Source organism: Pleurodeles waltl, chromosome 6 (genome assembly GCF_031143425.1).
Source record: "Pleurodeles waltl isolate 20211129_DDA chromosome 6, aPleWal1.hap1.20221129, whole genome shotgun sequence".
Taxonomy (NCBI): Eukaryota; Metazoa; Chordata; class Amphibia; order Caudata; family Salamandridae; genus Pleurodeles; species Pleurodeles waltl.
The window spans coordinates 820,029,135-820,049,011 of NC_090445.1; the positions used below are offsets into that span (position 1 = coordinate 820,029,135).

Consider the following 19,877-nt stretch of genomic DNA (forward strand, 5'->3'; position numbering starts at 1 on the left):
GGTCTGCTTGCAGGTAAGTACCCGCGTCTTCGGAGGGCAGACCAGGGGGGTTTTGTAGGGCACCGGGGGGGACACAAGTCCACACAGAAATTTCACCCTCAGCGGCGCGGGGGCGGCCGGGTGCAGTGTAGAAACAAGCGTCGGGTTCGCAATGTTAGTCTATGAGAGATCTCGGGATCTCTTCAGCGCTGCAGGCAGGCAAGGGGGGGGTTCCTCGGGGAAACCTCCACTTGGGCAAGGGAGAGGGACTCCTGGGGGTCACTTCTCCAGTGAAAGTCCGGTCCTTCAGGTCCTGGGGGCTGCGGGTGCAGGGTCTCTCCCAGGCGTCGGGACTTTGGATTCAAAGAGTCGCGGTCAGGGGAAGCCTCGGGATTCCCTCTGCAGGCGGCGCTGTGGGGGCTCAGGGGGGACAGGTTTTGGTACTCACAGTATCAGAGTAGTCCTGGGGTCCCTCCTGAGGTGTTGGATCTCCACCAGCCGAGTCGGGGTCGCCGGGTGCAGTGTTGCAAGTCTCACGCTTCTTGCGGGGAGCTTGCAGGGTTCTTTAAAGCTGCTGGAAACAAAGTTGCAGCTTTTCTTGGAGCAGGTCCGCTGTCCTCGGGAGTTTCTTGTCTTTTCGAAGCAGGGGCAGTCCTCAGAGGATGTCGAGGTCGCTGGTCCCTTTGGAAGGCGTCGCTGGAGCAGGATCTTTGGAAGGCAGGAGACAGGCCGGTGAGTTTCTGGAGCCAAGGCAGTTGTCGTCTTCTGGTCTTCCTCTGCAGGGGTTTTCAGCTAGGCAGTCCTTCTTCTTGTAGTTGCAGGAATCTAATTTTCTAGGGTTCAGGGTAGCCCTTAAATACTAAATTTAAGGGCGTGTTTAGGTCTGGGGGGTTAGTAGCCAATGGCTACTAGCCCTGAGGGTGGGTACACCCTCTTTGTGCCTCCTCCCAAGGGGAGGGGGTCACAATCCTAACCCTATTGGGGGAATCCTCCATCTGCAAGATGGAGGATTTCTAAAAGTTAGAGTCACTTCAGCTCAGGACACCTTAGGGGCTGTCCTGACTGGCCAGTGACTCCTCCTTGTTGCTTTCTTTGTTCCCTCCAGCCTTGCCGCCAAAAGTGGGGGCCGTGGCCGGAGGGGGCGGGCAACTCCACTAAGCTGGAGTGCCCTGCTGGGCTGTGACAAAGGGGTGAGCCTTTGAGGCTCACCGCCAGGTGTCACAGCTCCTGCCTGGGGGAGGTGTTAGCATCTCCACCCAGTGCAGGCTTTGTTACTGGCCTCCGAGTGACAAAGGCACTCTCCCCATGGGGCCAGCAACATGTCTCTAGTGTGGCAGGCTGCTGGAACCAGTCAGCCTACACAGATAGTTGGTTAAGTTTCAGGGGGCACCTCTAAGGTGCCCTCTGTGGTGTATTTTACAATAAAATGTACACTGGCATCAGTGTGCATTTATTGTGCTGAGAAGTTTGATACCAAACTTCCCAGTTTTCAGTGTAGCCATTATGGTGCTGTGGAGTTCGTGTAAAACAGACTCCCAGACCATATACTCTTATGGCTACCCTGCACTTACAATGTCTAAGGTTTTGTTTAGACACTGTAGGGGCACAGTGCTCATGCACTGGTACCCTCACCTATGGTATAGTGCACCCTGCCTTAGGGCTGTAAGGCCTGCTAGAGGGGTGTCTTACCTATACTGCATAGGCAGTGAGAGGCTGGCATGGCACCCTGAGGGGAGTGCCATGTCGACTTACTCATTTTGTTCTCACTAGCACACACAGGCTTGTAAGCAGTGTGTCTGTGCTGAGTGAGGGGTCTCTAGGGTGGCATAAGACATGCTGCAGCCCTTAGAGACCTTTCTTGGCATCAGGGCCCTTGGTACTAGAAGTACCAGTTACAAGGGACTTATCTGAATGCCAGGGTGTGCCAATTGTGGATACAATGGTACATTTTAGGTGAAGGAACACTGGTGCTGGGGCCTGGTTAGCAGGGTCCCAGCACACTTCTCAGTCAAGTCAGCATCAGTATCAGGCAAAAAGTGGGGGGTAACTGCAACAGGGAGCCATTTCTTTACACAAGCCCCCCCCAGCCCACAGGCCAGGAGACTCAGCCCAAGCTGGGAGAGTCTTCCTAGTCTGTCAGGCGAGGAAGAGTAGGAGAAATAGGCTGGTTAGTTGCAGGGCCTACTCTGCCTTACATCCTTCTGTTCAGGTCATTCCCTTTGGGGAACTGACCTACTTCCACAGTGATAGGACCTAGTCTGAATTGCCTCTTGTCTGCCTCTTCAATGTCTCCACCCATTCTTTCTATTTTGGTCTTAGAGGTATCCACCTCTGCTGACCTTATCTTGGCCAGGGTTACCCCTAGCTTACCCAGAGAGGTTACCCAGAGCTGGAGTAACCCCACCATGACCAATAGGGTCAGGGGGCCTAACTTGCTATTTGGCATGGGGTCAGACCACCATGCTAAGGATAGTGCAGCCATAAAGGCTAACACCCAGCAGAGGCCACTGACAGCTGTCAGTGCCCAGAACCACACCTTTAGCTCTTCACCTAAAAGGGAAGGGGCTAAGTTACAGGCCTCTTTGGGTTCAGGTTGCCTGTCTGCTGTATTAGAGTGGGGGGTTACCACATCTTGTAGTAAACACCCTTCTTCCACTCTTTCTTCTGTTAGCTGAGGAGCCACCCACTCAGGTTTAACAGTTGCCTGTCTAGCCAGGACTTCTTGTGGGTCAGGTTGGACTTTATCAGGGCCATTTTTGGAGTTCTCCCCTACTGGAGCAGAATCTCCTTGGCTTGCTGTAACCTTGGCTAAAGGTTGTCCACCCTTCCTACTCTGTTTTCTTTTCTTCTTCTTCTGGGGCCTGCTTGCATTTACTGCAGAGGCAGGACTTCCAGAATCCTTGGGAGAGGACTGGCACTGGACCAGTTCCTCTCTTGGGCTCTGACTAACCTCTGGGTAGTCATTTCCAAGGAGACAATCAAGGGGGAGGTCTGTACTGACTACTACCCTTCTCCAGCTAAGAGTGCCACCCACTTCTATGGGCACTAAAGCCACAGGCCTCTTAGTGACCCTGTCTAGGCTAACTCTTACCCTGGCAGTCTCACCTGGGATGTACTGGTTTGAGAGCACCAGCCTGTCATGCACAATAGTGTGACTGGCACAAGTGTCTCTCAGGGCAGTGGTTGGGATTCCATTCACCAGTAGGTGGTGGAAGTGTCTACTTCCCTCTGGAATCTCCAACTCACCTGTTGGGCCCTGTTTCCAGTTGAAGGCTATGAAGACCTCCTCATCTGAGGAGTCATCTCCCATGGCTACACTGGTTACCCCTGGAATTTTGTTCTGGGGTTTGTTTTTGGGACAAGAAGTGTCCTTGGTGTGGTGCCCAGACTGTTTACAGTTGTGGCACCATGCCTTAGTGGCATCCCAGTTCTTACCCTGGTACCCACCTTTGTTTTGGGTTGTGTCTTGGGGCCCACCCACCTGTTCTGGTTTTTGGGGGCCTACAGAGGACTCTTTTTCTTTGTTTCTAGTGTCACCCACTTTCTCCTGGGGAGTTTTTGTAACCCCTTTCTTTTGGTCACCCCCAGTGGAAGTTTTGGTTACCCTAGTCTTGACCCAGTGGTCTGCCTTCTTTCCCAATTCTTGGGGAAAAATTGGACCTAGGTCTACCAGATACTGATGCAACTTTTCATTGAAGCAGTTACTTAAAATGTGTTCTTTCATAAACAAATTATAAAGCCCAACATAGTCACACACTTCATTTCCAGTTAACCAACCATCTAGTGTTTTTACTGAGTAGTCTACAAAATCAACCCAGGTCTGGCTCGAGGATTTTTGAGCCCCCCTGAATCTAATTCTATACTCCTCAGTGGAGAATCCAAAGCCCTCAATCAGGGTACCCTTCATGAGGTCATAAGATTCTGCATCTTTTCCAGAGAGTGTGAGGAGTCTATCCCTACACTTTCCAGTGAACATTTCCCAAAGGAGAGCACCCCAGTGAGATCTGTTTACTTTTCTGGTTACACAAGCCCTCTCAAAAGCTGTGAACCATTTGGTGATGTCATCACCATCTTCATATTTTGTTACAATCCCTTTGGGGATTTTTAGGATGTCAGGAGAATCTCTGACCCTATTTAAGTTGCTGCCACCATCGATGGGACCTAGGCCCATCTCTTTTCTTTCCCTTTCTATGGCTAGGAGCTGCTTTTCCAAAGCCAATCTTTTGACCATCCTGGCTAACAGGGGGTCATCTTCACTGAGAGCATCCTCAGTGATTTCAGAAATGCTGGACCCTCCTGTGAGGGAAGCAACATTTCTGACTATCATTTTTGGAGACAGGGCTTGAGAGGCCCTGGTCTCCCTATTTAGGACTGGAAGGGGGGAATTGCCCTCCAAGTCACTAATTTCTTCCTCTGTGAAGTCATCCTCAGAGGGGTTGGCTTTTTCAAACTCTGCCAACAGCTCCTGGAGCTGAATTTTGGTAGGTCTGGAGCCAATGGTTATTTTCTTTATATTACAGAGAGACCTTAGCTCCCTCATCTTAAGATGGAGGTAAGGTGTGGTGTCGAGTTCCACCACATTCCTCTCTGTATCAGACATTATTTTGCTAAGAGTTGGAAGACTTTTTAAAGAATCTAAAACTGTTTCTAGAATCTAATTTCAAACTTTTAACAAACTTTTAAACTCTAAAAGACAATGCTAAACAGGGACTTAACACACAAGGCCCTAGCAGGACTTTTAAGAATTTAGAAAAATTTCAAATTGCAAAAATGAATTTCTAATGACAATTTTGGAATTTGTCGTGTGATCAGGTATTGGCTGAGTAGTCCAGCAAATGCAAAGTCTTGTACCCCACCGCTGATCCACCAATGTAGGAAGTTGGCTCTGTATGTGCTATTTCAAAGTAAGGAATAGCATGCACAGAGTCCAAGGGTTCCCCTTAGAGGTAAGATAGTGGCAAAAAGAGATAATACTAATGCTCTATTTTGTGGTAGTTTTGTCGAGCAATAGGCTTATCCAAGGAGTAGTGTTAAGCATTTGTTGTACATACACATAGACAATAAATGAGGTACACACACTCAGAGACAAATCCAGCCAATAGGTTTTTGTATAGAAAAATATCTTTTCTTAGTTTATTTTAAGAACCACAGGTTCAAATTCTACATGTAATATCTCATTCGAAAGGTATTGCAGGTAAGTACTTTAGGAACTTCAAATCATAAAAATTGCATGTATACTTTTCAAGTTATTGACAAATAGCTGTTTTAAAAGTGGACACTTAGTGCAATTTTCACAGTTCCTGGGGGAGGTAAGTTTTTGTTAGTTTTACCAGGTAAGTAAGACACTTACAGGGTTCAGTTCTTGGTCCAAGGTAGCCCACCGTTGGGGGTTCAGAGCAACCCCAAAGTTACCACACCAGCAGCTCAGGGCCGGTCAGGTGCAGAGTTCAAAGTGGTGCCCAAAACGCATAGGCTAGAGTGGAGAGAAGGGGGTGCCCCGGTTCCGGTCTGCTTGCAGGTAAGTACCCGCGTCTTCGGAGGGCAGACCAGGGGGGTTTTGTAGGGCACCGGGGGGGACACAAGTCCACACAGAAATTTCACCCTCAGCGGCGCGGGGGCGGCCGGGTGCAGTGTAGAAACAAGCGTCGGGTTCGCAATGTTAGTCTATGAGAGATCTCGGGATCTCTTCAGCGCTGCAGGCAGGCAAGGGGGGGGTTCCTCGGGGAAACCTCCACTTGGGCAAGGGAGAGGGACTCCTGGGGGTCACTTCTCCAGTGAAAGTCCGGTCCTTCAGGTCCTGGGGGCTGCGGGTGCAGGGTCTCTCCCAGGCGTCGGGACTTTGGATTCAAAGAGTCGCGGTCAGGGGAAGCCTCGGGATTCCCTCTGCAGGCGGCGCTGTGGGGGCTCAGGGGGGACAGGTTTTGGTACTCACAGTATCAGAGTAGTCCTGGGGTCCCTCCTGAGGTGTTGGATCTCCACCAGCCGAGTCGGGGTCGCCGGGTGCAGTGTTGCAAGTCTCACGCTTCTTGCGGGGAGCTTGCAGGGTTCTTTAAAGCTGCTGGAAACAAAGTTGCAGCTTTTCTTGGAGCAGGTCCGCTGTCCTCGGGAGTTTCTTGTCTTTTCGAAGCAGGGGCAGTCCTCAGAGGATGTCGAGGTCGCTGGTCCCTTTGGAAGGCGTCGCTGGAGCAGGATCTTTGGAAGGCAGGAGACAGGCCGGTGAGTTTCTGGAGCCAAGGCAGTTGTCGTCTTCTGGTCTTCCTCTGCAGGGGTTTTCAGCTAGGCAGTCCTTCTTCTTGTAGTTGCAGGAATCTAATTTTCTAGGGTTCAGGGTAGCCCTTAAATACTAAATTTAAGGGCGTGTTTAGGTCTGGGGGGTTAGTAGCCAATGGCTACTAGCCCTGAGGGTGGGTACACCCTCTTTGTGCCTCCTCCCAAGGGGAGGGGGTCACAATCCTAACCCTATTGGGGGAATCCTCCATCTGCAAGATGGAGGATTTCTAAAAGTTAGAGTCACTTCAGCTCAGGACACCTTAGGGGCTGTCCTGACTGGCCAGTGACTCCTCCTTGTTGCTTTCTTTGTTCCCTCCAGCCTTGCCGCCAAAAGTGGGGGCCGTGGCCGGAGGGGGCGGGCAACTCCACTAAGCTGGAGTGCCCTGCTGGGCTGTGACAAAGGGGTGAGCCTTTGAGGCTCACCGCCAGGTGTCACAGCTCCTGCCTGGGGGAGGTGTTAGCATCTCCACCCAGTGCAGGCTTTGTTACTGGCCTCCGAGTGACAAAGGCACTCTCCCCATGGGGCCAGCAACATGTCTCTAGTGTGGCAGGCTGCTGGAACCAGTCAGCCTACACAGATAGTTGGTTAAGTTTCAGGGGGCACCTCTAAGGTGCCCTCTGTGGTGTATTTTACAATAAAATGTACACTGGCATCAGTGTGCATTTATTGTGCTGAGAAGTTTGATACCAAACTTCCCAGTTTTCAGTGTAGCCATTATGGTGCTGTGGAGTTCGTGTAAAACAGACTCCCAGACCATATACTCTTATGGCTACCCTGCACTTACAATGTCTAAGGTTTTGTTTAGACACTGTAGGGGCACAGTGCTCATGCACTGGTACCCTCACCTATGGTATAGTGCACCCTGCCTTAGGGCTGTAAGGCCTGCTAGAGGGGTGTCTTACCTATACTGCATAGGCAGTGAGAGGCTGGCATGGCACCCTGAGGGGAGTGCCATGTCGACTTACTCATTTTGTTCTCACTAGCACACACAGGCTTGTAAGCAGTGTGTCTGTGCTGAGTGAGGGGTCTCTAGGGTGGCATAAGACATGCTGCAGCCCTTAGAGACCTTTCTTGGCATCAGGGCCCTTGGTACTAGAAGTACCAGTTACAAGGGACTTATCTGAATGCCAGGGTGTGCCAATTGTGGATACAATGGTACATTTTAGGTGAAGGAACACTGGTGCTGGGGCCTGGTTAGCAGGGTCCCAGCACACTTCTCAGTCAAGTCAGCATCAGTATCAGGCAAAAAGTGGGGGGTAACTGCAACAGGGAGCCATTTCTTTACACAAGCCCCCCCCAGCCCACAGGCCAGGAGACTCAGCCCAAGCTGGGAGAGTCTTCCTAGTCTGTCAGGCGAGGAAGAGTAGGAGAAATAGGCTGGTTAGTTGCAGGGCCTACTCTGCCTTACATCCTTCTGTTCAGGTCATTCCCTTTGGGGAACTGACCTACTTCCACAGTGATAGGACCTAGTCTGAATTGCCTCTTGTCTGCCTCTTCAATGTCTCCACCCATTCTTTCTATTTTGGTCTTAGAGGTATCCACCTCTGCTGACCTTATCTTGGCCAGGGTTACCCCTAGCTTACCCAGAGAGGTTACCCAGAGCTGGAGTAACCCCACCATGACCAATAGGGTCAGGGGGCCTAACTTGCTATTTGGCATGGGGTCAGACCACCATGCTAAGGATAGTGCAGCCATAAAGGCTAACACCCAGCAGAGGCCACTGACAGCTGTCAGTGCCCAGAACCACACCTTTAGCTCTTCACCTAAAAGGGAAGGGGCTAAGTTACAGGCCTCTTTGGGTTCAGGTTGCCTGTCTGCTGTATTAGAGTGGGGGGTTACCACATCTTGTAGTAAACACCCTTCTTCCACTCTTTCTTCTGTTAGCTGAGGAGCCACCCACTCAGGTTTAACAGTTGCCTGTCTAGCCAGGACTTCTTGTGGGTCAGGTTGGACTTTATCAGGGCCATTTTTGGAGTTCTCCCCTACTGGAGCAGAATCTCCTTGGCTTGCTGTAACCTTGGCTAAAGGTTGTCCACCCTTCCTACTCTGTTTTCTTTTCTTCTTCTTCTGGGGCCTGCTTGCATTTACTGCAGAGGCAGGACTTCCAGAATCCTTGGGAGAGGACTGGCACTGGACCAGTTCCTCTCTTGGGCTCTGACTAACCTCTGGGTAGTCATTTCCAAGGAGACAATCAAGGGGGAGGTCTGTACTGACTACTACCCTTCTCCAGCTAAGAGTGCCACCCACTTCTATGGGCACTAAAGCCACAGGCCTCTTAGTGACCCTGTCTAGGCTAACTCTTACCCTGGCAGTCTCACCTGGGATGTACTGGTTTGAGAGCACCAGCCTGTCATGCACAATAGTGTGACTGGCACAAGTGTCTCTCAGGGCAGTGGTTGGGATTCCATTCACCAGTAGGTGGTGGAAGTGTCTACTTCCCTCTGGAATCTCCAACTCACCTGTTGGGCCCTGTTTCCAGTTGAAGGCTATGAAGACCTCCTCATCTGAGGAGTCATCTCCCATGGCTACACTGGTTACCCCTGGAATTTTGTTCTGGGGTTTGTTTTTGGGACAAGAAGTGTCCTTGGTGTGGTGCCCAGACTGTTTACAGTTGTGGCACCATGCCTTAGTGGCATCCCAGTTCTTACCCTGGTACCCACCTTTGTTTTGGGTTGTGTCTTGGGGCCCACCCACCTGTTCTGGTTTTTGGGGGCCTACAGAGGACTCTTTTTCTTTGTTTCTAGTGTCACCCACTTTCTCCTGGGGAGTTTTTGTAACCCCTTTCTTTTGGTCACCCCCAGTGGAAGTTTTGGTTACCCTAGTCTTGACCCAGTGGTCTGCCTTCTTTCCCAATTCTTGGGGAAAAATTGGACCTAGGTCTACCAGATACTGATGCAACTTTTCATTGAAGCAGTTACTTAAAATGTGTTCTTTCATAAACAAATTATAAAGCCCAACATAGTCACACACTTCATTTCCAGTTAACCAACCATCTAGTGTTTTTACTGAGTAGTCTACAAAATCAACCCAGGTCTGGCTCGAGGATTTTTGAGCCCCCCTGAATCTAATTCTATACTCCTCAGTGGAGAATCCAAAGCCCTCAATCAGGGTACCCTTCATGAGGTCATAAGATTCTGCATCTTTTCCAGAGAGTGTGAGGAGTCTATCCCTACACTTTCCAGTGAACATTTCCCAAAGGAGAGCACCCCAGTGAGATCTGTTTACTTTTCTGGTTACACAAGCCCTCTCAAAAGCTGTGAACCATTTGGTGATGTCATCACCATCTTCATATTTTGTTACAATCCCTTTGGGGATTTTTAGGATGTCAGGAGAATCTCTGACCCTATTTAAGTTGCTGCCACCATCGATGGGACCTAGGCCCATCTCTTTTCTTTCCCTTTCTATGGCTAGGAGCTGCTTTTCCAAAGCCAATCTTTTGACCATCCTGGCTAACAGGGGGTCATCTTCACTGAGAGCATCCTCAGTGATTTCAGAAATGCTGGACCCTCCTGTGAGGGAAGCAACATTTCTGACTATCATTTTTGGAGACAGGGCTTGAGAGGCCCTGGTCTCCCTATTTAGGACTGGAAGGGGGGAATTGCCCTCCAAGTCACTAATTTCTTCCTCTGTGAAGTCATCCTCAGAGGGGTTGGCTTTTTCAAACTCTGCCAACAGCTCCTGGAGCTGAATTTTGGTAGGTCTGGAGCCAATGGTTATTTTCTTTATATTACAGAGAGACCTTAGCTCCCTCATCTTAAGATGGAGGTAAGGTGTGGTGTCGAGTTCCACCACATTCCTCTCTGTATCAGACATTATTTTGCTAAGAGTTGGAAGACTTTTTAAAGAATCTAAAACTGTTTCTAGAATCTAATTTCAAACTTTTAACAAACTTTTAAACTCTAAAAGACAATGCTAAACAGGGACTTAACACACAAGGCCCTAGCAGGACTTTTAAGAATTTAGAAAAATTTCAAATTGCAAAAATGAATTTCTAATGACAATTTTGGAATTTGTCGTGTGATCAGGTATTGGCTGAGTAGTCCAGCAAATGCAAAGTCTTGTACCCCACCGCTGATCCACCAATGTAGGAAGTTGGCTCTGTATGTGCTATTTCAAAGTAAGGAATAGCATGCACAGAGTCCAAGGGTTCCCCTTAGAGGTAAGATAGTGGCAAAAAGAGATAATACTAATGCTCTATTTTGTGGTAGTGTGGTCGAGCAATAGGCTTATCCAAGGAGTAGTGTTAAGCATTTGTTGTACATACACATAGACAATAAATGAGGTACACACACTCAGAGACAAATCCAGCCAATAGGTTTTTGTATAGAAAAATATCTTTTCTTAGTTTATTTTAAGAACCACAGGTTCAAATTCTACATGTAATATCTCATTCGAAAGGTATTGCAGGTAAGTACTTTAGGAACTTCAAATCATAAAAATTGCATGTATACTTTTCAAGTTATTGACAAATAGCTGTTTTAAAAGTGGACACTTAGTGCAATTTTCACAGTTCCTGGGGGAGGTAAGTTTTTGTTAGTTTTACCAGGTAAGTAAGACACTTACAGGGTTCAGTTCTTGGTCCAAGGTAGCCCACCGTTGGGGGTTCAGAGCAACCCCAAAGTTACCACACCAGCAGCTCAGGGCCGGTCAGGTGCAGAGTTCAAAGTGGTGCCCAAAACGCATAGGCTAGAGTGGAGAGAAGGGGGTGCCCCGGTTCCGGTCTGCTTGCAGGTAAGTACCCGCGTCTTCGGAGGGCAGACCAGGGGGGTTTTGTAGGGCACCGGGGGGGACACAAGTCCACACAGAAATTTCACCCTCAGCGGCGCGGGGGCGGCCGGGTGCAGTGTAGAAACAAGCGTCGGGTTCGCAATGTTAGTCTATGAGAGATCTCGGGATCTCTTCAGCGCTGCAGGCAGGCAAGGGGGGGGTTCCTCGGGGAAACCTCCACTTGGGCAAGGGAGAGGGACTCCTGGGGGTCACTTCTCCAGTGAAAGTCCGGTCCTTCAGGTCCTGGGGGCTGCGGGTGCAGGGTCTCTCCCAGGCGTCGGGACTTTGGATTCAAAGAGTCGCGGTCAGGGGAAGCCTCGGGATTCCCTCTGCAGGCGGCGCTGTGGGGGCTCAGGGGGGACAGGTTTTGGTACTCACAGTATCAGAGTAGTCCTGGGGTCCCTCCTGAGGTGTTGGATCTCCACCAGCCGAGTCGGGGTCGCCGGGTGCAGTGTTGCAAGTCTCACGCTTCTTGCGGGGAGCTTGCAGGGTTCTTTAAAGCTGCTGGAAACAAAGTTGCAGCTTTTCTTGGAGCAGGTCCGCTGTCCTCGGGAGTTTCTTGTCTTTTCGAAGCAGGGGCAGTCCTCAGAGGATGTCGAGGTCGCTGGTCCCTTTGGAAGGCGTCGCTGGAGCAGGATCTTTGGAAGGCAGGAGACAGGCCGGTGAGTTTCTGGAGCCAAGGCAGTTGTCGTCTTCTGGTCTTCCTCTGCAGGGGTTTTCAGCTAGGCAGTCCTTCTTCTTGTAGTTGCAGGAATCTAATTTTCTAGGGTTCAGGGTAGCCCTTAAATACTAAATTTAAGGGCGTGTTTAGGTCTGGGGGGTTAGTAGCCAATGGCTACTAGCCCTGAGGGTGGGTACACCCTCTTTGTGCCTCCTCCCAAGGGGAGGGGGTCACAATCCTAACCCTATTGGGGGAATCCTCCATCTGCAAGATGGAGGATTTCTAAAAGTTAGAGTCACTTCAGCTCAGGACACCTTAGGGGCTGTCCTGACTGGCCAGTGACTCCTCCTTGTTGCTTTCTTTGTTCCCTCCAGCCTTGCCGCCAAAAGTGGGGGCCGTGGCCGGAGGGGGCGGGCAACTCCACTAAGCTGGAGTGCCCTGCTGGGCTGTGACAAAGGGGTGAGCCTTTGAGGCTCACCGCCAGGTGTCACAGCTCCTGCCTGGGGGAGGTGTTAGCATCTCCACCCAGTGCAGGCTTTGTTACTGGCCTCCGAGTGACAAAGGCACTCTCCCCATGGGGCCAGCAACATGTCTCTAGTGTGGCAGGCTGCTGGAACCAGTCAGCCTACACAGATAGTTGGTTAAGTTTCAGGGGGCACCTCTAAGGTGCCCTCTGTGGTGTATTTTACAATAAAATGTACACTGGCATCAGTGTGCATTTATTGTGCTGAGAAGTTTGATACCAAACTTCCCAGTTTTCAGTGTAGCCATTATGGTGCTGTGGAGTTCGTGTAAAACAGACTCCCAGACCATATACTCTTATGGCTACCCTGCACTTACAATGTCTAAGGTTTTGTTTAGACACTGTAGGGGCACAGTGCTCATGCACTGGTACCCTCACCTATGGTATAGTGCACCCTGCCTTAGGGCTGTAAGGCCTGCTAGAGGGGTGTCTTACCTATACTGCATAGGCAGTGAGAGGCTGGCATGGCACCCTGAGGGGAGTGCCATGTCGACTTACTCATTTTGTTCTCACTAGCACACACAGGCTTGTAAGCAGTGTGTCTGTGCTGAGTGAGGGGTCTCTAGGGTGGCATAAGACATGCTGCAGCCCTTAGAGACCTTTCTTGGCATCAGGGCCCTTGGTACTAGAAGTACCAGTTACAAGGGACTTATCTGAATGCCAGGGTGTGCCAATTGTGGATACAATGGTACATTTTAGGTGAAGGAACACTGGTGCTGGGGCCTGGTTAGCAGGGTCCCAGCACACTTCTCAGTCAAGTCAGCATCAGTATCAGGCAAAAAGTGGGGGGTAACTGCAACAGGGAGCCATTTCTTTACACTGGGATCACAGGTTCGACCAATGTTGGATGCCCGTTGGCATCGTGTTATGACCTTTGTATCATGGTTATTTTTTCTTTTGCAAAAATCAATAAAAATTCTTTATCAAAAAAAAAGAAGATACCCAAGCAATACCAACCCCAGAGGCGGGTCTGCAAACCAAGAAATTACTGGAAAGTCCTGCAGGACGGAACGGGTAAACTACCCCATCCCTTCGAACCGGACTGTTGAGGCAGTAGTGTTTGGTGAACGGGTGCAATGACACCCATATTGCTGCCTGGCAGATATCCTGGACTGGAGCTCTGTGTTGCAGCTGTTGCTCTAGTGGAGTGAGCTCGCAAACCCTCAGGGGTTGCTTCTTAGCCAAAGCGTAGCACATTTTAATGCAGAGAACAACCCATCTAGAGATGGTTCTCTTCTGCACTGCTCGACCTTTTCTTCACACCCACATAACCCTCAAAGAGTTGATCATCCTCCTGGAACTCTTTAGAACAATTAAGATAGAACGCTAATGGTCTTTTTGGGTCCAGGCGGTCGAGTCTCTCCTCTTCCTTAGAAGGATGTGTGGGTGCGTAAAAAGTATGCAAGGAGATGGATTTGCCTACATGAAAGGTCATGACCACTTGAGGTAAAAAGGAAGCCCTGGTACGAAGCACCACTTTGTCATGATGGATGGAAATGAAAGGTGGCTTTGAGGAAAAGGCCTGCAGCTCACTCACTCTGCGCCCAGAAATAATGGAGACCAGGAAGGCTGTCTTTAGAATAAGAAGCCAACGTGGACAGTTATGAAGTGGCTCAAAAGGCGCACAAATCAAGAAAGTAAAAACCAGGTTCAAATCCCATTTGGGCATTATGAACGGAGGAGGAGGAAACATCTGGGTAAGACCTTTCAAGAATCTACCAACAATACGAGATTTAAACAAAGAGGGTTGGTTAGGCAATCTCAGGAAAGCCGAGATGGCAGACAAATTATCCCTTGAGGGTACCCAGAGCACAGCCTTGTTGAGCTAGAGACATCACAAACAAAAGGAGTTCAGAGGGGGAGGTGGTGGATTTTGTTCAACAGACTTGTCTGTACACCATGCCACAAATTTGTTCCAACGACAGACGTATGCCATTTTGGTGGAGGGATGCCTGGCTGCCTAGGTAACATCACAGACTTCGGACGGACGGTCAAAAGCTGCCAACTGCCGCAGCTCAATCTCCACGCAAGAAGTTGGACATTGGACAGGTTCAGGTGGAGAACCGTCCCCCTGCTGCTGCGACAGAAGATACTCCAGAAGGGGCAGCCTGATTGGAGGATCGATGGCCAAGCTCAAGAGCTTGGGATACCAGACTCTTTGTGCCCAGGCCAGAGCCACAAGATTTACTTGGGCCCGGTCATTCTTGATCTTCTTGAGAACTCTGGGTAGAAGGGGTATTGGCAGGAAGGCGTGAAGGCATGAAGGAATCCTGAGTTCCACCCGAGACGAAAAGCATTGCAGAGTATTGCATCGCCTTCGAAACTTCAAAGCGCAAAACAGCTGTTATTGCGCGTTCTCTGCAGAGGCAAACAGATTTAACCAAGGATCTCCCCAGTGCTTTAAGATACATTGTACCACCTCCGGATGGAGACACCATTGATGATCGACCAGGCACTGACAGCTGAGTTTGTCTGCTCTGACGTTCAGAGAGCCTGCCAGACGTTGAACCACCAGAGATATGCCCTGATACTCCAGCAATGTCCAAAGGTGGAGAGCTTCATGACAAAGGGTCCACGACCCCACTCCACTCTACTTGTTGCAGTACCACATGGTGGTGGTGTTGTCTTTGAACACCTGCAACACTTTCCCTTCGAGAGAGGAAAGGAATGCTTTCAATGCTAGCCTGATCGCCTGGTGCACCAGAAGACTGATATGGAGCCTGGACACTACCTGAGACCAGAGTCCTCTGATCTCTGCCTCGCCCATGTGGCCGGCCCATCCCAGGAGTGACGCATCTATCACTACCATCAGATCTGGTTAGGGAAGGGAGGGGGCTCTGCCTCTGGCCCAATCACTGCTCAAAAGCCACCACTGCAGATCTTGCACAGTTTCCCCAGACATCTGAACCATGTCCGAGAGATTTCCCCGATGCTGCACTCACTGGAACTTCATGACCCACTGCAGAGCCCGCATATGACACCTGGCATGGGTCACCAGCAGGATGAAGTAGGCCATGAGGCCCAGCAGCCTCAGTCATTTTCAAAGAAATCCAGGACAGAGGCTGAAACATCAGTATCATAGCCTGAATATCTAGGACTCGCCGCTCAGGAGAATAGGCCCAAAACTGCACTGTGTCCAGAACTGCTCTGATGAAATGGAGCGTCTGAGAAGGATTCAGGTGTGACTTGGGCACGTTTATAGTGAATTCCAGTATATGCAGGAGGTACGCCGTAGCCGGGAGGTGAGAAACGATAGCCTGTGGCAAGTCCGCCTTCAACAGCCAGTCGTCGTGGTAGGGGAAGACGGAAACCCCTGACTTGCGCTGATGAGCTGCGACCAGCGTCACCACCTTGGTTGACCAACAGAGGAGCACTGGTAAGACCAAATGGGAGCACAGTAAACTGAAAATTCTTGTGACCTACTGTGAAATGCAAATAACGTCTGTGGGCAGGCAGGACGGGAATATGGAAATATGCATCCTGCAAGTCCAACACTACCATCCAGTCTCCTGGGCCCAGGACAGATAGGACCTGAGCCAGAGTGAGCATTTTGAACTTCTCCTTTTTGAGGAAGAGTTTGAGGGACCAGAGGTCTGCGATAGGACGGAGGCCCTTGTCCTTTTTGGGCACCAGAAAGTAGTAGGAATAACAATTATGACCTACTTCTGGCAGAGGGACCCCCTCTATAACTTTCTTGGCCAAGAGAGTCGTAACCTCCTTGCGAAGTAGTGCCAGGTAATCCCTGCCATCCAATCGTAGGATAGTGGCATGGACAGATGGGTAGTCTCAAAGGGGAGGAAGCAGCCCCTTCGGACAATCTGCAAAACCCACCTGTCCCATATGATTGATTCCCAGCGGGGCAGGTGATGTCGAATTCTGCCTCCGACCGGCCACTAATGGGGAAGCATCAGACTAGGAAGGTTTGGCGGCTGCAGCGGGAGGGGTGGTGGACTGAGTCGGCCGCTGGCTCCCTGATCCATGAGGACGTTGAATCTCACGCCCCAGCCACACAGAGGCTGGCCAGCAAGCATGTGGCACAGTGGCTGGAGGGAAAGGGACATGGTTGGGCATCCCTTTCATAGCCACGAAAGGGGCAAAAACAGACTGAAAGGGGTGAGGGGAAGCCACAAAGCACTAGGGCAGAGTCATAGCCCTGGACTCCTTAAATCGCTCGAGCATCGAGTCTGCTTTGTCTGCGAAGAGATGGGTGCCATTGAAGGGCATGTCCATAAGCACAGATTTGACATGGCCCGAAAAGCCAGACGTCCTCAGTCAAGTGTAGCGCCTCAAGGCCACAGTTGATGCAAACAATCTACCCGGTGAGTAGGTCATATCCAGTCCACGTCCAAAAGTTAATTTAGCTGCATCTCTCCCATCAGTAACAGCTTGGAAGAGAATGGCCTGGGCCTCTTCCAGGACCTGTGGCAGCACTTGTGCAACTGGGTCCCATAAGGTATAGGAGTAACAGCCCAAAAGGAATGCTGTCTTCATGGCCCGCAATGTCAGAATGGAGAAAGAGAACATTTTCCTTCCTAACTGTTCCAGTCTTTTGGATTCCTTATCTGGGGGTGTGGAAAGGAATGTGCCTAGGGATGGATAACCAAGCTCTCAGGAGTGGGGTGTTGGGTCAGGAAAACTGGGTCATTAGGCGCAGGCCTATGGCAGTGGGCGATTGTTCCACTAACAGGAGCCCATGTGCTAGGTTAGCACCAAGTCCCCAGCAGGGCATCAGTGAGGCCTTCATTGAAGGGCAGAAGAGGTTCCGAAGAGGAAGCCCTAGGCTGAAGCACCTCAGTCAGGAGGTTGGTCCAGACGGCAACAGAAGGCAGCTCGAGGCCCACGACCTTGGTCGCTCTCCTCACCACCACTGAATAAAACACTCCCTACTCCGTAGCCACGGTAGGGGGAGAAAGCATGCCAGCGTCAGGGGAGGTGTCTACACCATTGGCTTCACCCAGGTACTGAGCCCAGTCCATGGGGTAATTCTAAAAGACCCAGTGACCCCTCCATACTATCACCATGCCTGCACCCATAAGAATAAGGGTCAGGATAAGACCTAGAGAGCAAAGTTCTCGTCGGAATCGGCCTCAAGTGCCGCCAGTTCAGCTCAGTGTCAGCAATAAGCATGGGATCAATGCCAATTCTGGGCCCAGACAGCGCTGGGAACATTGACGTCTGCACGGTCCTCAAGGAAGGTTGCAGTGGCACGACCGATGCCGGTGCAGATCTGGAAAAGGATCCCTGGGTACCCTCTGGAGTCTAGGCCAAAACCACTGGCGCAGAACCCGAGGGTGCTCCTTCTGACCCCGAAGGCAGGGTGTGCATCTTGTGTTGGGGACGCCCGCTCCCTTTACACACCGACATGGCAAGCTGGGCCGGCTCACATCACCCATCCTTCTCCATCTCTCTTGGGGCCCAGAGGTGCGATCCCGGGCCCGCCTCAATCTCTCTTATTTGGGGGGAGCGTGACATTGTTCCTTCGTTCTCGTCGCAATTAGGGGTTGAAGATGAGGTCCCGGCCCCCTTTTCTTGCATATACAACCTGGAAGATGGGGACCGGGTAACAATGAAGAGCCTGGGGAGGGGTCCCCCCCATGAACATCACCTCCGCAGGAAAATTAAAGATTAACATTTGTGCGCCGAACCTGGAATGTGGTCCACCCCAGGGGGTAATTTTAGGAACTCACTAGTGAAAGCACTATAACTACAAGCTCTGTGGTGTGGTTAATATATACAACTAAATTAAATTAAATAGTACACATAGGTATCGTTGTTCTGCTGGGTAAATTTTTTGTGTCTACGCTATTCGCCTCTTAGATTCTCCTGGAGGGGTGTTTGCTTGTAGTCACACATTCCTCAAAGTGACACTCCTGCTTGCAGCCTAATTCTCACCTCACCGAGGTCCGAAAACAGCACACACCCCCTTCCCAGAGGATCTAATTTAGTTGTATATATTAACCACACCACAGAGCATGTAGTAATAGTGCTTTCACTAGTGGCAGGTGTACAAGGAGTGACACTAGGGAGTTCACCTAGGTCCTGATTAATTGATGCAGATCCTTCATCCCCACCCCTTCCTTCCTCAGGAGCTGAGTGAAGCACTGTTATTTGCTCCCCTTGTTTTGGGAAGCCTTTGTTCCTACTGCTGGAGAGAAACCTAATTAACTTAGCACAGCAGGGTAACAAAAAGCCTGGGCTCTGATCTTGAGCTGAGCTGGAGAAATATGTCAATTCTGGATGACCCACAAGTTATACAGAAATCTTTCTGGAACTTGCAGATTTGATTTTCTCACACAGGTTACACCCTTTTGATATGTCACTAGACGTTGTACGCCAAAGGAAAGCTAAACTGTACTCTAATGCAGTTTTCCCCCTATGTGTATAATAAAGAACAGTTTACCACTCTGAATTTCCCTAGTATTGTACTCTAATATTATAGGACTGTGACAGGTCAATATCTAACGCTGCAGTGTCCCCTCTGTGCCAGGCTACCTGTTGGCAGTTACCAGACTCTGCACGACAGAAGGTTCACATGTGCAGCCCTCAAACATGTGCCCACGTGTAACCAGGCAAGTGCCCCTTAACCTTGCTGCATCATAGTGCCCTTGTATTAAAAGGCAGGCACTGGTGGAAAACACATGCAGTCCATTTGTCATGTGATTACTATGGGTGACACACGTAGTGAAACTCACCCACAGTAAAAAGTCTAAAACCGGGTGATCCAAAAAGCAAAAAATCTGGGCGTACTGAATGGGCCAAACCCAACTGCAACAGGTCTGGTCTCTGACACAGCCTTTAAATAATTTCAGTACCCTGGCACTACTGAAAAGCAAAGCAGTGAGTAGTGAAACTAACATAAAGAGGGCATTCTACACTTACATTGTATACTCTCCAAGCAACAGTTCACTCAAAGGCACAAACAAACCTTCGCATAGGGGCTAACTCTAAACACAGGAAAGAATTGGGAGCTTAACCTGAAGACAACACACACACACACACACACACACACACACGCAGAGGCATGAGTGGAAACTATGAGATGTTTAAGAGACATGCAAATTATGCAAAGGAGTAGGTCATTTTGCTGGGTTAAGGGGTGATGATCATATAGGCTTGTACAGAGCATCATGATTATTAACTCTGAAATAACAACACTTAATTTGTCCCTTGTTATAGCAAATATAGTTATTTCAGAACAGTATACTGTTCTAGAAAAATCAGGAGAAACTAAGGATAACTCAAACAATATAGCAGCAACTTGGAAACAATACAGCAAATCTTTATTTGCACATCTCTTGATATATCAAATATTTAAAGCTCACTGTCATTTCCTGCTCAAAGCGCCGGAAGATCTGCTCTCGTTGCTGTAAGAGCTTGTTGCTAAGTTGTTGCTGTGCTCTCTGCTCTTCTTTCTGAAGAAGTCGCAGCTCCCGCAGTTCCTGGCGCCTGAAAAGAAATCAAAGATGCATAAAAAAATAAAAAGGCCTGCAAAATTGTTTTAAGAAACAGTAAAAATTACGAAGAATCTTGCACCTCTATTTCAGAAAGAACAACACTGACTCAAAAGTACCAACAGAAGCACACGGAGTCTTCCCTCTAATCTCACAAAATTAAAAAACAGGACAATTACTCAACTGCAATATCATTTTTCCAAGTACCTAAATCTAATGTTATTC

General features: G+C 49.7%; 1 protein-coding gene across 1 annotated transcript in view; it reads right to left on the reverse strand.

The window, feature by feature from the left end:
* LOC138301709 (STE20-like serine/threonine-protein kinase) overlaps window positions 1–19,877 on the reverse strand; it is a 221,009-nt gene that overhangs the window by 131,256 nt on the left and 69,876 nt on the right. The window contains exon 9 of the mRNA XM_069242224.1: window positions 19,524–19,647. Within this exon, the coding sequence (XP_069098325.1) occupies window positions 19,524–19,647 (124 nt within the window). The remainder of the gene's footprint in view (window positions 1–19,523; window positions 19,648–19,877) is intronic.